This window comes from Onychomys torridus, chromosome 19 (genome assembly GCF_903995425.1).
Source record: "Onychomys torridus chromosome 19, mOncTor1.1, whole genome shotgun sequence".
Lineage (NCBI taxonomy): Eukaryota > Metazoa > Chordata > Mammalia > Rodentia > Cricetidae > Onychomys > Onychomys torridus.
This window is the reverse complement of record NC_050461.1, coordinates 25,056,647-25,079,187: the sequence shown is the minus strand read 5'-3', so window position 1 is coordinate 25,079,187 and position 22,541 is coordinate 25,056,647. Positions and strand designations below refer to the sequence as shown.

Here is a 22,541-nt window from a genome sequence, read left to right as displayed (position 1 = left end):
ATAAAGGTGATGACTTTACCCGTATCTTGTGCACTTACAGTGTTCTGTAAGTAGGCGTGAACACAAATGCTCTTTTGGCAAGCGCTCTGCCACGGAGTCACACTCACAGCCCTTAGCACTCTCTTATTGAGCGGCCACTTCCCCCAGACTGTACTCCTCCACTGCAAAACGCTAAGCTTTAGTGTGCTCTAGTGGGCACTGGCTGGAGGACACTGTACCCCTGACAGAGCTTCCTGAGTGCCCAGGGACTGTGTCAGTGACCCCCGTTTTCTGGAGTATTAGCTCTGGTTGCAACTGGGTACTGAATTCAACCAATTATCCTTATGCCTCAGGGATGAGGACTCTGAAGTCAGTCATCTGTATCACACCCGGGACGGTCTCCTGAGGTGGCCATCAGGTTCTTTTGATCACTCATGTTGCAAATTCTCGGCTTATTCCACATTGTTTCTGAACTATTTTCAAGTCTTTTTCCTAGCTGGTGACATAGACAAGTTGACTGGATGTATTTCTTTTTCCTTTTTACTTTCCTAGGGAAGTTATTGTACAGGTTGATACCTATCAAAGAAGCTTCCCTTCTGTCAAAAGCTGAGGTTGTGTTGGACTGTAGTATTTCTTTGTGAAACAGCAAGGAAACCAAGATGAATGACAGCTTTGGATCTGGTTCCGCATTCCTTCTGAGACATTATATGACATGCAAATTGTGAAAGTGCAAGTCTATACACATTTTTAGGGAAAGAACCGATCTTAGCAACTTCTAGTCACTTCCCGTTCTGGTAACAAAGACATCCATATGCCCGGGATGACCATCTCAATGGTTGTGTTTAATGGTAAGTAAGATAAGGCTGACTTAGTATTTCATGGTAACATAAATGGAACATTACTTGCTTGATGGAGACAACAGCTTCCCAGAACCCACTGGGAAGGTGAATTTGGGTGGAAGTCTAAAGAAAGGCAAGGCTGTAAAAGGGTCAGAGCACCTCATAGGGGAAGCCAACTTTGTTTGAAGTTCAGTGTTACTGGAGCATCTCTGATATGTTCTGATGGTCATAACGAAGGTAAGCTCAAAGAAAAGGGCAGCACCCCTTTCTCTACCTCATCATTCCTGAGGGGAGCTATCCGCAGGGGCCTGGGGGAGTGAGTGCTCCAGTCTTACCCTGGTCATCTAAGGAGACACATTTGAGCATGTCATGATGCTAAGATTTAGACCAAGCCTCCTCCCACCACTGGCTTGGACAAAGATGCGTATGTGTTTGTGTGCCCCTTGGGAGCTGTAACCAATGGAGGTGGGTGAATGAAACAGAGGACATGATGTCCCCAAGGCACTGATGAGGAGAAGGATTTTATTGTAGATATGACAGAGAGTATAGCCAGAGGCATCTGGAAGAGTCCAGACTGAACCAGGCCCTAAGGAGGAGAGAGATGTGGGGTTGTAGTGGGTGGGGGTGGGAGTGAGAGGGCAAAGAGGCCAAAAATGAGCCAAGAGAGGAGCTGTCTAGCTGAAATGTTGGGTTTATATAGGAATGAAAAGCTGGAGGAAGGAGAGAGAAGCCCCTGGGATGGATGGGTTTAGAGTAGGGAGTGGGACACACTAGAAGGAGAGGACATTTGTACTGAGTGAGCCTAGAGGCCAAGTGTGCGCTTTGGTATGCTAACAGACACCACAGTCAGCCTTTTGTCCCAGGGTTCTTTGGTTTTGGTGTAAAGTACTCTTGTCTACCAGTGCCATGCTTTCTAGAGGTATTCTCAGCCAGGGCAACAATCTAGGATGCTCTGGCAAAGAGGCTTTCTTAAAAAAAAAAAAAAAAATCTATCTTGAGCCTCTTTTAGGATTGCCAAATTTTCAGTGAACAATCAGTGAAAGCTCTGGGTCTGTCTATGTTCAGAGAGGCATGTTGTGAAGTAGCCAGCTGTGGGTCAAGAGAAGCCAGGCCCAGCCTCATACATACCCTGAGTGAGCGCTGGGCTTTCACCAATGCTTAAGAAAGACAAGGCTTCCTCTAAAGAAAAGCTGCAGAGCGACCCTATAAGTCAAAGATTGCCCAGTGTAACGATAAGGGAACTGAAGACTGCAGCCATGGGATAATGTGCCTAGACACTCCTTTCCTAGACATGTCCCAACCAGCTCAAGCTGACTGCCTTGAAAAGAATTCTGTAGAGAGCTCGATTTTTGCTCCCACAGAAAGAGGTCATAGATCACAATTACTTCCCTGGTTTGGGGTTTTTAACAAAGCTTATGTACATATCACCAGTGACCCTGTTGGGTCTCAGGGCCCCCGGATTCCCACTTCCTATTTCTGTTTCTAAACTTCTCCTTAGTGGGCACAGGGCAAAATAATTCACGTCACCAGTCGGCGTGTGTCCTGAGCTCAGGGAAGCGGGATGGCAGTGGGTCCTATCTCAATGGCTATAAAAGCTGTCCCTTGCCTGAGAAGCCAGAGGGAAAACAGGATGGCAAACAGCAACGATACATTCTAGGCTACGAGCACACCCTAAATTCTTTCAACCTTAGCTCCCCATGTAATATGAATATGTCCTCATCTCCTCAGGCAGTCAGGGACATCATTTGAGGCAGTTGAGGGAAAAGAAAAGGAACGAAACATTTAAACAACCTGCTCCACAAGAGAAAAATGTTAAATTGATTTAGAACCAATCTACTTCTTAAGTTCAAAGGTCCTTGGAGACCAAACAGAAGGAGGAAGTGTCCTGTCCCATGCCTCTTCCCCACTTTTTGTGTTTAATTTTCTCCCCTCTGTTTATATTATGTGACTTGTTTGGGGGCAGGGAGAGGATATGACTGAGTGACTGTTGCCTTCAGTTTACTTAGCTGAGGTCTTGGACTGGTTCTTTTTACCTCGTGGGGTTTTCCTAGCTCTTAGTTTCCAGAACTCAACAGACGTCGAGTAATAAAACTCAGGCCCCCAGATTTCCCACTTGTCCCACTGGCTCCCACCTTGTCCATTGCTTCCTTCTGACTAGACTCATCCATCTTCTGCCTTCCTGACTCCTGTCTGCCTCAGTTCCCCCCAGCTACTGGGTCTCTCCTGGACTCACACAATTCTAAGCCAATCTGGCCGCGCTTCCCTGTGTTTTGACCCTGTGTGTGAGCATCCCAGTCTCCCACACAGACAAGCCACCTTTTCCGACGTCTCCCCTAGGGAAGCTGTTGTTTGGGCTGGCTTGCTTATTGTGTGTGCATCCAGTGAGCACACAGAGCTCCAGCTCTCCTCTTCACAGTGTCCTTAGACTCCTCTCCGCTGCCGTCTCAAGCTCTCAGCCTCTCCTACCCCATGCCCTCTTTAAGTGGAAGATGCTCCATTTCGTGAATGAGTCCCCCTGCAACTTCCCACAGTGCTCCAGTTCTCGGCAATTCCTCTCCTCCCTGTTGTCACCCTCCTCTCTGCACTGTACCAGTCCCACTCCTTGCCAAGTTTCCCCATTTTTGTCCCCTTACGCTCCCACTTTTCTACCCTTCTGTGTCCTTCATGCTGATCTTGACCATCTTTTTTTTTTTTTTTTCCTGGAGCTGAGGATCGAACCTAGGGCCTTGTGCTTGCTAGGCAAGCACTCTACCACTGAGCTAAATCCCCAACTCATGCTGATCCTTAAGCCCGCATGCATTTCTCCATCCTTAAAAAAAGAAAAAAGCCAGGCGGTGGTGGCGCACGCCTTTAATCCCAGTACTCGGGAGGCAGAGGCAGGTGGATCTCTGAGTTCAAGGCCAGCCTGGGCTACAGAGTGAGTTCCAGGAAAGGCACCAAAACTACACAGAGAAACCCTGTCTCAAAAAACACCAAAAAGAAAAAAAAAAAGTTCTAGATGTTTTTTCCCCCTGAAATTTCCTTTCCATTCTTCATTTCTTAATACCCCCACCCCTCAGAGTGTATAATTTGGGCTAACATACTCCTTTTCATCCCTGAAATCATCTGCTCTGATCTATCTACTTTGTAGTATATGTGGTTGGTAAGTCAATCTGCCTCGCATGCTTTCTGAAAGGAGGCAGAGCGTTAAAAATGTTGCTCCTTTTCTCGCTGTTTTAGTGAAACTGGTTTTCTCAAGTCACCAACAGTGCAAAACGACCACAGTATCTCAGTCCTCATAGCGCTGACCTTAGAAAGCCTGTTGAGGCTTGAGACTTTCCCAGTGATTCACCTTGTGGTTGGGTCCCTGATGAATCAGCAGCCTTGGGACATTATCCAGGGTTCTGCTCAGAGCCAGCACCATTACCAGTAATTATAGCCACTGTCGCTGCCAACTGTTCCTGAAGTGGTGTATTGTAATACACGTAACAAGTGAGCAGAAAAACTTGGCCATGCACTGGGTCCTGGGAAAAGCTAATCTTCAAGGGGAAGTAGATCTGGTGCTGGAATGAGGCCAAGAAAAAAGGGCAGAGGGAGTGATTAGGAAATGCAAAGCCAAATCACTTTACTGGGGTTGTAAAAAACTCTTCTAGCATCTTCCTGGGGGTTTCGGGATTAATTCAAGCTCTGTGTCAGCTGCTTGTTTGGTGCCACAATCTCAAATGGGCTACTGGTTCAGAAACAAGTTCCATGTTCATTTTTCATACAGGCTCAATCTCAATCTCTCTCTCTCTCCATCCATCCATCCATCCATCCATCCATCCATCCATCCATCCATCCATCCATTTTTAGTAAGAGCAGTAACAGAGGTAAGCCTGCTGGAGAAATATCTAGGGATGGGGTCTGGCCAGGCTTCCCAGGTTCTACAGTTGAGCTGGGTATTGAGAGAGGCAGAGGAGTTTATTACAGGAGGAAAGAGAAAAGGTTTCCTACTGCAGGGAAGACGTGCAGAGACGTGGCATTTGAAGGGTATGTTGCTGCAGTAATAAGGTCAAACTGGAAATGGCAGAGAGAAAGAAAGGTACTGTGGTCAGACCTCAGGTGAATTCCGACAGAGGTCTCTCTAATGGGGACTTCGACAACATAGGAGGCCAGGTCTTAGTTTAGTGTGTTCAGGTGGTGGGTCATCAAAAAAGGTGGGTTGGGGATTTAGCTCAGTGGTAGAGTGCTTGCCTAGCAAGCACAAGGCCCTGGGTTCGATCCTCAGCTCAAAAAAAAAAAAAAAAAAGTCTAGTCGTGCCCTCTTTTTGGGCGGTGGTGGCGCACGAGACTTGAATCCCAGCACTCAGGAGGCAGAGGCAGGCAGATCTCTGTGAGTTCGAAGCCTGTCTGGGCTACAAGAGTGAGCTCCGGGAAAGGTGCAAAACTACACAGAGAAACCCTGTCTTGAAAAACAAAAACAACAACAACCAAAAAAAAAAAAAAAAAAAGAAAAAAAAGAAAGAAAAAAGTGAGAGAGACAATATAAATTGTCCATAGGCTATGGAAGACACGGTAGGGTTTCCTAAACAACCACCAACAACAAAACAACTACCAATAGATCTGTTACATGACACAGTCACGACTGGGTATTTACCTTAGATTGCAAACCAACAGATCACAGAGACACTTGCGCATCAAAGTTCATGACAGCACTATTCACAATAGCTACATTATGGAGTCAACCTAGGTGTCCAACAAGAGAGCAATGGGAAAGGATACACAATAGTAATTTTTAAAAATCTATACAGAAGGTCAAAGTCATGTCATTTGCATGGAAATAGATACAATTGGAGATAATAACAGTAACTGAATTAAGCCAATCACAGAAAGACAAGTATGTTGTTTTTCTCTCATTTATGAGTCCTGGATTTTATATAGGTACAAAAAAAAATCACATGTTGTATGACATAGATAGAAGCAAAACTTTCTAGGGATGCAGACATAGGATGTGGAGGGGTAAGGGCTGGGAATGAGGAGATGTACTCAACATATAACATATACATATGCAGAGGCTTGGAAAACATGCCTACCATATGTTCCTCATCAATCAAGATAGAGTAAGGGACTAGGGCAGAGGGAAGGCTCCCCCTAGGAAGGGGAAATAGAATAGTTATGAATGGATTGGGGGGGTATTAAACAGGGGGGGGAAGAAGAGGGGGATAAGTGAGGGACTACAGGGAGGGACAGCTCAAACTAAGGGTCATTTGAAAGCCTAATCCAGTAGAAGCTTCCTAAAAATATGTACATATATGAAATAAATCTAATTTGGAGTCACCAAATAATGGGGAAGACAAAGACCCAACTAGACATGAACCTTCCAGTGCTGGGGATGGGTTATATCTAATGGACATGTTAGCCAAAGAGGTTTCCTGGAAACCCCCAAAGAACCCCAGGCTATTTCCAAATCGTTGGTAGCTCTCCACAACTGAAGATAAGGCCCTATCACTGAAGAAACCACTGAACTACCTGAAGAAGTCGAGCTGGTGCCTATCTAGAGCCTTTACCCCACATTGACTAATGTTCTTGGCATTGGAAGGTACTCTGTATGCTACCAGAGGAGATAAGGAAACATCAACCCTGTGATCAACAATGGTGACCTGCCTGAGAGATATGCTGGTACAATAATGGCATAAAACTTGTGGTAGTAACCAACTAATATCTAATGGGATTTAAAGCCCACTCTCTAAGATGGAGCTCATGCCTAATATTGTCCAGATAGCTAGGTACCCTGAGACTAGACAGGGCAGGAACCTAGGGTGAAACCAAGATACTGTTCTGCTAAAGGAATATAGCAATAAATGCATCTTAATGACATTCTGCTAGACTCATAGATTATGGAGGGGCCCCCAAATAGCTTGATCACCCAGCAGCCATGACAGGCTTAGGGGCCTAGACAGAGCAGCTTCTGTGACAGGCTTACTGGCAGGCAACGCCCAGATCCAGGAAAAGCCTTAAGCTGACACCAGGGATCCACCCAAGGGTAAGGAAGTACCTGACATCCCAAACATTCCAACCATTAGATAAGGTGGCCAGGTGTCCCTGAGTCTAGCACACACCTATTTTTGTTTTACAGATACCCCTAGACAACTGTCAGCCAATCAGTGTCCTGGACCCTAGAAATTCCTTCACCCCAACCTCTGCTATGATTAAAAACTCTGCCCCACCTGAGCTCAGGGCTCTCTGCTTTCACTGCTGCGTCAGACAGACAGAGGAACCAAGCTTGAAATAAAGGCTATAAAGGCTCTTTGCTTTTATATGTGGGTTTCAGTCTCTGTGGTGGTCTTTCGGGGGTCCCTGTGATCTCGGCATAACAAGATCAGTGTATTTCTCAGTCATCATCACAGTCCTCCTGCAGTAGATGGGAACAGATACTGAAACCCACAACTGGACAATGTGCAGGGAGTGAGAGACCTTCGGAGCACTCAGCTCTAAATGGGATGTCTCCATCAGACCCCTCCCCTCAGGGCTCAGGGAACCCTGCTGAAGAGGAGGCAGGAAGACTGAACCAGAGGGGATGGAGGACATTAAGGAAACAAGGCCTTTCTAAACACAGTAGGACCAACACACTTAGGAACTCACAGAGACTGAGGTAGCATGCCCTGGATCTGCGCAAGTCTGTACCAGATGGGGCCCCAGTGCTGAAAAGAGAAGCAGATACAAGCCCCCCGTCTCTAGCCCAGAAGCTATCTCACTTGATAAATGCTGGCCAAGGAAAAATTAGTTTTTTTCCAATGGAATCTCACCAGATATACGAACCACACTTAAAGGCGGGTCTCCATGCCCAACAGTGGATGGCCAACACAAAAGGAACTCATTGATATTTTTGGAGGTTTTTGTTTTTGTTTTTGTCTCATAATGCTTTCTGTGTGTACAAATGTATGTGGTTCTTGTGCTTCTTTGGCTCTTTTTTTCTGTTTGTTTCGATCTATTTTGATTTGTTTGTTCTTATTTTACCTTATCATATTTATCATTATTGTTGTTATTATTATTTTAGATGCCTGTTTGTATTCTAATGAGAGAGAGAAAGAAAGGGTGTGGATTTAGATGGTTGGGAAGTGGGGAGGATCTGGGAGGAGTTGGGGGAAGGGAAATGGTAATCAGAATGCATTGTATGAAAAACATCTGTTTTCAATTTAAAAAAACAAAAAAAGATCAATCTTCTTCTCAGAAATGCTAACTTGTTCAAATTTTACCTGAAAGACAGGGACAGATCTGGAGTCTACAAACACTGTTTTGTCAAGTAGCAAAGACCAGAGGAGAGATGGGACCAAGGTGAAACAAGGCTTCGTTGCCATAGCTACATCTGAGCTCCAGGCAAAAGATTTCCAAGGCCAGACCCTCGGCGTGGCAATGTACATGTGGAAATGCCCACTCTGCAGTCCTCTCAGCCCATCTCGCAGTGGTTCCTGGACTCACTGGGTCTATTTCTAAAGGTTTTCTCAATGTTTATCAGAAAGAAAACTCTATTTACAATGTATTTACTAAACATTTTCTTTGTACTTGTGAATAAGAATGTGATTATAGCTAATAATATAAGGAAATCAGCCCTTGAGGGATGTATCACACCTTTGAAGGAAAATCCCTCCTAACATAGCACCAAGATGCACGTAAGCCAGAGGCTTGAGATGGGACCTTTGAACAGGAACTCAAGTGACAAGGAAAGAAACCTCACAGAAGCAATGACAGAGCAGGGCCTGTCTGCTTCCTGAATGAAGGGCTGAGTGACTGAGTCAGAGTCCTGGGCATAGGCTGCCAGGATTAGATAATAATACCTTAAGGCCACTGTTTTCTAAAGTATGGCAGGGGTGACCTCAATCACTTCACAGTGTACACAGAATACATTTGAACAGTTACATACTTCAGAAGGTATTAGTTAGAAATACAACTAGCATTTATACTTCTCACTTCACTGATATTATCACAGCCTAAATGATAACCAAAAAGGAAGCCACAGTGATTTAAGTCTCTTAAAGACAGCTAGGATAAACAGCAGGGCAGATGGTATTCAGCTAGGAGGGGAGGATCTGTGTGAACAGCTAAAACTTGAGATTGTGCCAGCCAGGGCACACCTATATTATTAGTAAGGAAGAGGCAGGGACAGATCTGGAGTCTAGAAACCTTATTTTGTCAAGTAGCAAAGACCAGAGCAGAGATGGGACCAAGATGAAACAAGGCTTTGTTGCCATAGCCACATGAGGGTCCAGGCATAAGATTTCCAAGGCCAGACTGCAAGGATTCTGTCCTTAATTATATCATCAGCCTGGGACGGCGGCCCAGCCTAAAAAGTGGGCAGACCCTCTGTGTGTCTCCCTTTTCTCTTTCTGCTCTCTTCCCTCCAGGGTCGGTCGGTCTGTCTGTCTGTCTGTCTGTCTGTCTCTCTCTCTCTCTCTCTCTCAAGCTCTAGAAAGGTAACCATGGCTCATGACTTTCCTCCTGCAATCTCCTCCATCGGCATGGCCGCCACAAGCGCTGGCTGCTTTAAACAACACAAACCCTAGGCGTGGCAATGTACACGTAAAAATGCCCACAATACAGTCCTGCCAGCCCATCTAGCAGTGGTCTTTTCTTACCCATGAGCATCTGTTTTCAGACTCTTAGTGTATAACTGAAATTGGATGGTACCAAATCCTATATGCAGAACATTTTTATTATGATAATTTAACTATGATAAAGTTTAATTTATAAGTTATGTCCAATAAGAGATTAATACAAGATCATAGAGTTATAATAATGTACTGTAATAAAATTTCTGAGTGTGGTATCCCATATCAAAATGTCTTATTGTACATGTTGGTTAAGCGGCAGCATGTGTCTGGCCTTGTTAACATTGTTTAAATTTAGTTGAAAAACTACATCTCATTGCTGTGGCTCACCAAAAATATTGAGAAAGGTCTTTTGAGAATCTCTATGCAAAACAATAGTTGTAGTTATCAAATGGATAACTTGAAATTAAATAAAAACCAAAGTTTATACCAACATCAATCTTCCAGGCCTTGGGCTGGCATCCCATTGGCTGGATTCAGTGGCAGATGTGTTCTTTTTGGCCTGCTTCCTTTTTATATTAAACATTAGTTAATATTTAAAAACTGGGAGACCTGGCACACATAATCTGGACTTCAGTTTGTTTGGATAAAAAGAAAAAGATGGAGCAATAGCAGGTCCACATGCCCACACAGCTCTGAGAGGGTTCAGTCCCTGCCTGCCCCAAGCCCCACAACCCAGTCCCTCGGGCATTTAAATAGAAAACCCAGAGGTTGTCCAAATTCTGAAATTATATATATACATAAACCTATAGTAAAGTAAAGTTTAATTTCAATTTCTAAAGTAGGTACAGTGAGACACAATAATAATAAAAGATGAAAGCTGTATGAATGCTGTCTGTCTTTGTCTCTGTCTCTCTGTCTGCCTCTCTCTCTCTCTCTCTGTGTGTGTGTGTGTGTGTGTGTGTGTGTGTGTGTGTGTGTGTGTTGTGTGCATAGGTGTATCTTAATACCATATTGTACCATCGAGTATTTTCAGACCACAGTTGACCATAGGTAACTTAAATCCCAGGAGGTGGAGCTATGGATAAGATCCAGGGACCTCTGATTCCTTCATCCCTCCGACCACTGTGTGCAGCACCCATTGGAGGAGATCAGTTGGTGGGCTTGGAATCAGACCTCAAGCTTGTCTTGGAAGTGCGGGCACATGCTCGTCCAGAGGAAAACACAGCTACCACTCTGCAGAGTTGGCTTAGGAAGAGGGTCATTTCTCAAGAGCACCAGGTGGTGGTCGAGTCAATGGTTAACTCAAGACACTGACTCACACAAGACGTAGCTGAAGCAAAGGTGTTTACCGAAGTTACTGGAAGGCAGTGCTGGAAGGTGACAAATTTCTGGACATTTAAGTGAACGAAACAAAAGGTAAAAACATGAGTAAATAAATAAATAAATAAATAAATAAATAAATAAATAAAAGAGGGCTGGAGAGATGGCTCAGAGGTTAAAAGCACTAGTTGCTCTCCCAGAAGTCCTGAGTTCAATTCCCAGCAACCACATGGTGGCTCATAGCCATCTGTAATTTGATCTTGTGGCCTGTTCTGGCGTGCAGGCATACATGTAGGCACACTGTATACATAATAAATAAATCTTAAAAAAAAAAAAAAGAAGAGTAAGCAGCATCACTTCAAGGCTTTCTACAGTCACTTTTTAGGAACAGTGAAAATATTTACACGAATAACTAATAATCATGTACCTATCCAGCCCTTTCCCCAAATTAGTATTAAACAGGAAGATGCTGGACTTAGCCAGCAATTCTTTTGATTTTCTTTTCTTCCCTAGCAACATTCCCACCTTACAAAAAACATCACAAGATCATAGCGTAGGCCTAGAGGTGTTAGTGGTAGAGGGCAAGGGTGCGGATTTGATCTCTAACACTTAAATAGATAATAAATAAAAAATAAAAGGGAAAAAAGATTACATGATATGCAGGCAGTATTTTAAAAATCAGATTTTTTTTTTTTTTTTTTTTTTTTAAATTCTACCATACATCTGGTTAGGCTGAGAAGATCCAGAGTTGCTCCAGAGAGATTTTAATAAGTGTTCAAAACAAGGGTTTTGTTGGCACTCATTAAATATTCCAACTTAGCCCTGATCCCATTAACAGCCAGGTGATTTCTGACCAGGAATTTTTTTCTTAACTGTGGTTAAAGATTGCATGCTAGGAAACTAGGTCAGCTTGTGTTCCTTTAAGTCGTCCTTTGCTCTTCTAAGAAATGTGTTATGAGGGATATTTTGCTTAGTCTCCATAAAGGTCTTTAGGGCTTGGGCATCTTCCTACTGTAAAATGAGTTGAATAGGAGAATTGATTTTCTTTATTATTATAAAACTAATACAAAGCTCACTAAAAGCATGCAGATAGAATTTTAGTGGGGGAGAGATATTCTATTAAATAAAGGTAGTTTATATAACAATATATATATATGTGTGTGTGTGGCCTATATAGTGTTAAGACAGTATACACAGAAAAGACTCAAGCTATACAGGTAAACATACATTAGAGCTAGCTCTGTGAAATAGTTAGGAAAAACAAGTTTCTTTTTGTCTTTGTACTTTCTACATACTATGAGTCTAAGTGTTTTAGTTATAAAGACAACTATGATCAAGGCTTAGCTATTAGATCATAAACTCATCTACTCATGCACTGATATAACTAATTCTGTGGAATATGGACCACATACTAGATGCTATGCTATTTCATCGATGCAAAAGAATCAAGGAAACATGGGTGACAGGGAGCAGTGTTAAATGCTGTGGATGTCTGTCACGGTTTGAATGACACAAATGCCATGCATTCCCTACCATCTGCGCATACTAGCCGCAAGTTTTTTAAACGTTTGTTTGTTTGTTTGTTTTTTGTTTTTGTTTTTGTTTTGTTTTGTTTTGTTTTGCCTATTTAACTTGGTAGTACATGAGGAAATTAGAAACAGACAACTGATAGTGGGTGGATACATTTAGGGAGGCAGGATAATAGAACACAAGTTAAATTAAAGAAAAGAAGGGGAGTACTTGGGACAGAAGAATTTATGCAGACATGGGGAGCTAAAGATTGAAGCAGGGATGAGGATGGGGGTAGGGGATGGGGGCAGGGGGTGTGTTAAACAAAACAAAGAGGCTCTATGAAGCCCCAGTAGTTTGTTTTTATCTTGTCTGTCTGTCTATCTATCTATTTTGTCTGTCTGTCTGTCTATCTATCTATCTATCTGTCTGTCTGTCTGTCTGCCTGCCTGCCTGCCTGCCTATCTATCTAACAGAAGGTGTGTGGAAATGTTCTTTCTGAGGTAGTGAAGGAATCCAGAAACTATCATCAGAATGAGAAGCCACTGCATGGCACTCCTTAGCTTCTCATTAAGATCTTCTGATGACCTTAAGTTGAATAATTCCACAAATGATCATTAACATAAACCTCCTTTTCATACTGTGCACTTGGAATTCTGGGTGAGACTCAACTACAGGACCACTCCATCATCTGTCCTTTCTTAATCTAAAATGTGATTTATTTAGGGCCAGTGATGCATAGAAATACAAAATGGAATAATTATGAGGAAATTCCCTAATATTTATTCCAAAAAGCTATCACAATTAAAAGATGCAACATGTCTCTGAGAAAATATTTGGTTAATTAATAATGAGTTCAAGAAAGAAAATTATTCACTACCCAAAGACAAGTAAGCCACGACACTATAAAATACAGTGTGATGGAATTCTACAAATGACCTACATTAAGAAGCCTGCAAATCACCTGCATGAAAGGTCCAAAAAAAGTATTGTTTCATCATCAAAACTGTCTTCTGTGTTAAGGAATGACAGGAAAAATAATTACACATGCGGGATTTCTAAATTATTCTACAAGAGTTCTTGGTACACACAGTTACATTCTGAAAGAATCACAATCTCCAAATATTATAAATAACACATTTTCTCAGAGAAAACAATATATATAAATTTAATATCCCTCCTCCCCCCCAATGAAGTCTACACAACCCACATTATGGCTGAAAATTTCAGTGCTGTTTCTTCCCAACCTATAAAATCATGAAGTGGCCAAATCTTTACAGAGATGAATCAATTTTCAATATTCTGCTCCTAGGAAGTCCAAGTTATTATGGAACTTCAGAAGTTTACATTTCTTCTATTGACCCACTTTAAAATAACTGCATGAGATGCATACACTCCTTCCCCATAGTCCTACTTCAAAACTTCCATGAAATCCTGAGGGATGCATGCACGGTGAAGGGGTGTATTACATAAATACAGAACAAAGTATGTTTATTGCCCATGTTAATGTGGCTTTGTACCTAAGAGAAAGGGAGGGTTATTAGCAAATTCATTCATTAAAATCCTATTATTTTCACATTAAGCTATAATTTATTAAAATGAAGCCATTCTCCTGATGAGAATTACTACCCTGAGCAATAATCATCTAGAAAGCATGGTCTTGCTTGGGATTTCATTTGGCTTTGTGAGTCTTGATGTTACAGAAGGTCGATGAGGAAATTCTCTCTATTTACTCACCCAACACCTATCTAGATGATGCCTGGGGACTAGTCTGGAAAAGGAAGGTGTGTGGGCTTCAGAGTCAAAATAAGTGAAGTTCTTTGTAAGTATATTGTAAGTATTCTCTAGAAATCTTTTTATTCTATCACACATCCAAAATAAATCAATTTTTAAAAAGAGTGATTTCTGATTTTCTTTTTAAACTCCTATTTTATATTCTACAAACATATCATTATAGTAGTACACTGCTGAAGAATCCCTGTGCCACTATTGTCTGTTCCCAAACCAATCAAATTTCCTCTTTGGTGACAACACGGATACAAAGCTCTGCCTGTACTTGACATTCACTACAGAACTGATTTGTTAACAGTCAAGATGTGGCCTCGACCCAAGTGTCCAAAAACAGGTGAATGGACAGATGTAAGGCTGCAGAGGCACTGAAGAATATCACTCAGTCATAAAGTCAATGCAGGCCTGTGATCTGCAGCACCATGGATGCACCTAGGGAGTTAAGCGAAGTAAGCCAGGCGAGGAAAGACAGCATCCACACTCACCTGTCCCGGCAGGTGTGCGCAACAGGGAGAGCTTAGTTAATGAGTACAAAATCAGTTAGATAAAAAGGAGTAAGTTCCAGAGTTCTATAGCACAGTGGGAATGACTATAATATATTATAATAATATACTCTGCATCTAAAAACTGCTACAAGAGAGGATTAGCAAATGCTCCCTCCAAAAAGAAATGATAGGTGTCTGAGGTGATGGATATGCTAATTATTCTGGTTTGATCATCATAAAGTGTACACACATGTATAACTATCATACTTATAAATATATTCAATTGCTACAAGTTTTAAAAACAACCAACCGCTGTGCTCCCCCCCTCCCCCCAACGAATAAGAACACAAATCTCCTGGAAGGCATGTAACCCTCTACCTACCCTGGAGATCTCATGCCATATTTCTCATGCTGCTGAGATCCTAGAATCTTCAGTCCTTGCACACTTAAGCACTTTAAACAAGACCATCAATCCTGTCTCTTTACTTCAAGAGATTGGATGAGCTCCACCCACTCCTTGGTTCCCACCAGAAGGGCATTTCCAGTTTCAGATATTTGAGAGTTATCAACCTTTTCCTTCATTTGAAAATCAACTTGGCAGCAGGTCATGAGAGCAGATAAGCATATTGTATCTACAACAACCTCATACATGTTGTGTCAAAATGATCATTCAGAAGAAAACCGATATGTACCCTTCTAGAAGTAAAAAAAAAAACAAAAAAACAAAAAACAAAAAAACAAAAAAACCCCACTATAATTAAGAAAAAGCTCTTATTCAAGAATAAAATCGATATGTGGAGATGACCGGCCCACAGGCAACTGGAATGCTGACAGCAGACACTACCCCCGCTCTGCTCACCTCTCCCGGGGAACAGCAAACCAATACTCTGGCTGCTTCCTTCTCTTGCCGTACTGCTGGACCATGGCGGTGGTGTGACTGGCAAAGGATTTTCTCATTGGCTTTCCAACTTTGATGCACAGAAACATGGGCGGGGTCTTGCTCTTTTCTTCTTTGGAGGGCAGTATATCTACATCACACATGAAAAAGCATTCCTCAATCCTGACAATATTGGCAACAGTAAAACTTCTCAGCCTACAAAGAGGGGTTGGCAATGGGTGGAAACCTGATTCAGCAACACCATATTAGACCTAATGAACCAATGGACTTCCTTTGGCATATAGGAGGACAACACATTTGCATGTTTCAGGTTGGCACATATCATATGACATGCTACATACTAAAAGTGAGCATAAAACCCACGAAAGGAACAAATACTATAGAACTATAACACATGTGTTCATAAGCACATGTGTTAGTGAAGAGCAGTAAGACCTCATTCAACTACAATGCTATATGGTTTAGAACTGAAATCTTTCAAAAGCATTTTCAGCTGAGCATGGTGGCATGCCCATTTAATCCCAGCACTCAGGAGGCAGAGGCAGGTGGATCTCTTGATTTCAGGTTATCCCTGGTCTCCATAGCAAGCTCTACCAGGAACACACAGTGAGACACCTCCCCTGCCTCCCTCTCTCTCTGTCAAACACAGTTTCAACTTCTTAGATTTAGGCATTCGATGTTAAAAAAAAATTATTTGAAAGAGTCAAATACTTCTGAAATAGAAATCTATATTTAGTTCAAGTTCTAAATAAAGACTGTATTTTACAAATTTTTATTCCAATCATTAATACTATCAGCAAACGTAAGTTCTATCATGAATACACTGCTCTCAAATAATTATTCTACTATTACTATAGGCACACATTTTACAAAAGCAATTATACAATAGAATATAAAGGCATTAAACAACCACAAGAACAATAACCAAAAAAGCCCCAAAACAAAGCAGGAGGCTGGGGATGCCTACAGTGCAAGATGAGGACTCGAGTCCAGATTCCCAGCACAGCATAAAAGGCAGGCGAGCATGTTGGCCTGTCTATGACCCCAGCACTGGGGAGGCAAGAATGGGAGATCCTTGGGCAAGATGGTTAGCTAGACTCCCTCTGGGCTCAGCAAGACACTCAGCCTCAGTAAACAAAGTGACCCATGATGAAAGACAACATAGGATTTCCATGTGCCTATGTGTATGCCAGACAGGCATACATGTATCCACAAACATGGGAACATGCATACACACATTCACATATCCTACACAGACACACAGACACACACACAGACACACACACAGACACACACACAGACACACACACACACACACACACACACTCCACAAAACCAACAGCAGCTTACCTTCGATGGGTACCTGAATTCTCTTTAACAGCCACAACTGAATCTCAGATTTATTATCCATTTGTGCACCTTGACAGCTCTTGTCCAGAGATGATTCCAAAGAATCCAGAGCCTCTTTGTTGTTAATTGCTTTTTCTTCTGCACTAGGCTCCAGTTTCAGGGGAAGGATCTCTCTCTCTTTTACCCAGATGGTACCTGGCTCTTTGTTGCCCTCAGGTGGGGAGTCACCTGCCCGGGGAAGAGAGCTACTAAGTGTGATGTCTATTCCTCCTGGCTCAATACTTTTGCTGTCAGTGAGCTCTGACTTCTGTACATTTTCAGAAAACTGTGGCCCTTCTTTGTTTTTAGTTAGGTAAAACTCAATGAGTTTAACTTTATCTAGGTCTTCGTGGATGTTCAGCGAGCTCTCCACCTGGTTTTCTGGGGATCCAGACCGTTTGTCTACTTCTGGCACTTTATCTTGCTTCTCACAGGTTTCTAAATCTAAGGCCCCCTTCAGTTCAGAATCACTCTCTATTCCTGCGAGGTTCAGGGCTGACTGCACCTGCGTTTCCTTTGCAGACATGATAGTTCGGGGCTCACCCTTCTTTGGGTCACAGGAAAGGCATTCCTTCGTGGCGTCTCCTTTGTCCATCCCACTCCCGGGTTGAGAAGAAAGTTCCTCCAAGTCAACAAAGTCATCATCTTCTCCCAAAAGGCAGTTTTCTTTGGCTCTAGATTCCAAGGCAGCATGGGTGTCAGAAGGTCCCTTGCTGAGTTGAGTCACAGAAGGAGACTCACTGGCTGTCCCCCTGGAAGGCTCCAGTTTCTTTAATTTCCACGACTCAGAGCTGTCTGAGGCCTTCACCCTTGTGCATTCTGTTGACTCCTCAGGAGAGCCCATTGATTTGGGATCTAAAGCAAGAGCTCTCTCCCCACTCTGTTGTCGTTTTTCTTTGTTGATAGACTTGAACTTACTGAATGGATTGATATCTTTTTCTGAAGCCAGGTCTTCCCATTCTCCAGGCCTGTACAGAGGACAAAGATCCTGAGGTAGGTCACTGTGGGGGCAAAAATGGTGGATGCATATGGAATGTTAAAAAATGAAATAAAAAACGAAGTGGAGGAAAAAGAAAAAACACACAAAATAAAACTCAAACCAAAAAGTATAACTACAACTTAAATTTATGCTAAAATGATTTCAAAAGATGAAAACGAAACCAAGAGATTGATTACAAAATGAAATATAAGTCAACTTAAAGGAATGGTAAATGGATGAACCATATGAGTGTGCCCCCTGCTAGAAACACATGGATACGTTCACAGCATGGAGATGTTACCTGCAAGACTTTTCAATATGAAATCAAGTTTGTGACATTTATGAAGGAAAGGACAAAGGAGAGGGAAGATTTTAGTATCAATGACTATCATTCCTTAAGAACATCAAATGTCTCCTTTTGTATAAAATTGTAGAAGTCAACTGCAAAATTCTGAAAGGCTCCATGACATCTCAGCTCCTTTAACTGTTCTTATAAACTGACTTTGAACTATAATTTTTTGTTTCTTGCCTTAAAACCATATGTTCCTAGTTAAAAAGCCCTATTACTTATAAAAGAGATTTTAAAAAGTTAACTTTCATCATTACTGGAAGTAACAGTGCCTTACAGTTTAAAGACCTACAGAAAAAAAAAATCGAGATCTTATATTGCATAGGTTTCTAAATCACTTTAAAATTTGTAACAATAACAATGTAACAACTGGTTTATCAACCTAAACATATGGTCCTGAGATATAGTCAGTTCCTGGCCCTTAATAAGAGATGTTTAGAACCCAGATTTAAATTATATAAAAGATTTGCTAAGAGTACACGTTCAAGTTCAAAATAAATGGCCAAGACACTATCTATTTTAGTTAGGTTGGTAGTTTGTTACAGCTTTTATTGTTGTTTTGTTTGTTCACTTTGTTGCCAGACTGGCTTTGAACTTACAGCCCTCCTTCCTGGACCTCCCAAGGGCTAGGATTACAGCATGCACCACTACACTTGACTAAGAAAAATCCACATTTTAATATGGCTGGGACCACATTGAGAGCCCCTCCACCTTCACCTACCACGCTAGTAGCACCTTTGCTGGGCTCACAGAGATGCAAAACTCCTTTTTAAAATGAATACTTTCGTTTTAGAATTAAGTATGTTTTCTAAAAGGGCTAGATGATTTTCAAGTACTACTTTATCCACTCTAGCCTTAAAGTAATGATCATGCCAATAAAGTAACTAAGTCCCAAGCAGTTTTGAGTTTAAACAAAGACCTTCTCACAGGAGTTATTTTACAGAAACCATTTGCACGGAAAGCCCAGGCTTTTTCCAATAGGAAGTGAAAGCCCATTTAAGTGTTAGGCTCTACTAAATGGCTTAAAAGCTCGAACTCATTCTTCAATTTTAAGTAAGCATTCATTGAGCCTCTAGAAGCCTATGCTAAATTATGGTTGTGACTGAGTGTTTGTTCTGTAGGAATGAGACTTATACTAAGTGGGTTACGTAATACCAACATCCCAGAAAATACTGAAGATGCACTGATTTCAGGGTCAAACAAATTAGTGTGATAGAGAATCAACTCATATTGGAACTCAAAATTTCATTTGGCAGATTAAAGACTGAGACGTCCTGTAGATTAAAGAACTCAGCTCCTCACATCCTTGATTAATAGGCAAAAGTTTCTTCCATAAACATCCAAGGTCCTTTATTTCTCCCTTCTCTTGGAGAATGGCCCGCAAATACATTCAGCTGCATTCCAATTAGCCTCCCAGCTAACCTTGCCCACCTCTCCATTCTTGCTCCTCTCCCCAATGCAAGCTGACAACTCCCCAAGGGAGACTAATTGAACCATCTGCTTTTTGTGCCTGCAGCTGCTGGGCACTGCTGGGGCGAAGTATCCAATGGTGTCAACTGGTTCAGCTGCTAATTAATGTTTTTCTAGACTTAGTCAGGCAACTAATGGGGATCAATAATCCCCACAGTTGTTCCCTTCCTGTTTTCTGTGGCAGCTGACCCACTAAATATCCCCCACAAAACACAAAAGCTGAATGTGAGCATGGTTTAGTCAGTCACTCACTCCACACCCACTTCTCTCTCCTCTGTTTCTCTGTCTCTCTCTCCAGGTAGATTTCAGGGTAATCAATTTTTCCTTTACTATTTGGATGTACAAGTTTCCTTAATCATCTCCACTTCCCATTTTTCTATTTTTTTTTTCAACTTCACAATGCCAAATCTCCACCTTCTGGCTTTCCTCCACACAGTCCTTTGCTTTTATGATGCCCTGGCCTCTGCAAATACTGCCACTTTGAAATTCCATTTAAAACTCTCAACAGCTCCTGCTCTAAAAAGAAGAAATGGCTCTTACGATGGCAGAGCATCTTTGATCTTCATGTGGGAAATGTCATTGTACAGGGCAATGGAGACCACCTCTTCCATGGGGCAGATGAGGCCATACTCTTCACATCCATTTTCAATAACCAAGGGGTCGGACTTATGAGGGTCAAACATGATATTGTTGGGAGTGACAATCATAACACCTCCAACCACACCCTGCAGAAGGAAGAACAGAAGACATTACCTGGGACAGAAAAGCATTCCCTGCCCACCATAGAACCTTCAAATGCTTTGTCTTTCCATTGACTTTGTGAGCCACTGTCTCCTGTATGACAATTGTATCTGTGCTAGGAAAGCTAGAAAACAAGCTGGAGAGTCACAGGAACGTGACTGCCCAGAATGTGACAGCTGCCTGTTGCTCTTATAGCTGCAATCAGATACCTGTGTTGTGGTCATACCTCATACACTCATGGCTCACGAGTCCCCATATCTCTGTCAGCAAAACAACAGACTGTCCCAGGGCCATTCATGATCAAGAACTCAGTGCTTTATATTCCACTCAGCAAGACTTCATCAAGCAAGACTTTAATATGTGGCTCTTATGTCTGGTGCTCAAGAGAAATCAGATCATGGTACCAAAGACTAGTCCTAATGTTTTTGTCTAACACAATCACAAATCTCATCCCCAGCAAAATTCAATATAAACAGCAATGGGGAAAATTTGCAGCTCCAGTTTGTACAGCTGCATTATGGACATTAGGCAGTAGCCTGCAGATCTTCAAGTCTGAAGATTATATTAGAGACCCTGCTGATCAGCAAGATAGTATCTGCCAGGGACAGTAGGAGAGATTTCCAGCAGCTAAGTCAGTTAATAGCTTTGATGAGTCTTGTAATTATCTTTTGCAAATTGTTTTGTCATTCAGGAATTATTTATTTTTGTTTCCTAAAGTTTCTCTACTGTTTGTAGCCTGATGTAAATTCTCTACTCTGTGTATAGAATATTAATAGAGACCTTTCTTCAGACTTTCACTAAAAGTTGGATTTCTTTCATTATCACCAACAATCAGAAAACTAAAAACATGATGCAGCTGAAATAATTTTTAAAGCTAACATTACCAGCATCAACAGCAAGATTAAAAACTTCTATCTCCTAGATTAGAGGTTAAGGTCATTACACGAATCATCTCTCTCTTTTTAGTGCCACATTCCACAAGTTACATTTTAGTATCATTCTCATTTTATAGATGGGATTAGGAGACAACAAGGATATTTAAATACCTTCCCTGTATTTCATTTCTAGCAAGTAGTAGAGTTAGGATTTAAATCCAACAAGTATTTGCTGTCCAACTCAAACTGTCTCCCTAACAATTTACAGATCAAGAGCTAAAAGAGAATGATAAATCCAAGATCACAAAGGATCATATTTCTTTTTAAAAAATTCTTTTTAACTTTTATTGATTCTTTGTGGATTTCATATCATTCATCCCAATCCCACTTATCTCCCTGTCTCCTCGTATCCGCCCTCTGCCCCTGCAATCTCCCCACCCCTGACACAAAACAAAATTTAAAAGAAAAACCAAACCAACCAAACAAATAAAACAAAAAATATTTCTATTTAATGACTATATTTCCTTCACTGGGAAAAAGGCAAAGTAACCAACAAGACAGTCAATGAATGTCTGTCAAATCTTGTACTTTACCTGTGGGTAAACTATTTTAATGGAGCCTGCCTTCTAGCAATGTGCACTCATGCTTAGTTTCTGCAGATTCTGACCAGTAAACCGTCAAAGAACAGATACCTTTCCATCTGTGAAGTAGCGACAGTTCATTTTGAGAAATTTCACGACACCTGGCTCATCTTCTTCAGAAGTCGACGATAAGACCCTCTCAATGGGTTTTAAGGCCTTTCTTGCTAGGTCAGCATCCTTAGGAAAGCAAACATGACCACAGTTGAAGAAAAAAAAAATCATCTTTTCAAAACACCTTATACCATAGGTCTGTTATATCCACTTTTCCTTGATCGTTAAAAAGGAAAATGGCATGTCCTTCAAAAATACCACAAATTTTTTTTTTTGTTTTGTTTTCGAAAGTTTCTCTGCTATTTGTAACCTGGTATGAGGTCTTGACTCTAAGCACAGAATATTCATACCTTTCTTCAGAATTTCTCTAAATGTTGCATTATTTTGGTAAACACCAACCATCAGAAAACTAAAATCATGATACCGCTTAAGTAATGCTAACATTACCAGCATCAATACGAGTTGAAAACTTCTATTTCCTAGATTAGAGGGAAGTTTGATAAGGATCCAAATCAAATTGAGATTGAAAAATATATGTGAGCCCATAAAACTCTCCTTAAATGTCTTAGAAAATATCCAAGATGAAAGAATTCATACTAGATCACTGATTCCAATCCCCTGGGAAAAGCACAATCTACTCACTTAATTGGGAATTTAGTATTGTACCTTTGCATAAGGTATGCACCTTTATCTTTAAGACCTTTTGTAATCAGCTGTGCTG

The 22,541-nt window shown here is 41.6% G+C and overlaps 1 protein-coding gene across 4 annotated transcripts in view; it reads right to left on the bottom strand.

Moving 5' to 3' along the window:
- The window catches only part of Ncoa7 (nuclear receptor coactivator 7), a 148,624-nt gene that overhangs the window by 29,611 nt on the left and 96,472 nt on the right, over window positions 1-22,541 (bottom strand). For 3 of the 4 annotated variants that reach the window (XM_036168822.1, XM_036168821.1, XM_036168823.1), the window contains exons 7-10: window positions 21,821-21,946; window positions 20,053-20,237; window positions 16,676-17,715; window positions 15,287-15,455 (exon numbers count right to left, since the gene is read on the bottom strand). In XM_036168822.1, coding sequence (XP_036024715.1) covers window positions 15,287-15,455; window positions 16,676-17,715; window positions 20,053-20,237; window positions 21,821-21,946 — 1,520 coding nt within the window. The remainder of the gene's footprint in view (window positions 1-15,286; window positions 15,456-16,675; window positions 17,716-20,052; window positions 20,238-21,820; window positions 21,947-22,541) is intronic. The other variant, XM_036168824.1, reaches the window with a different exon arrangement.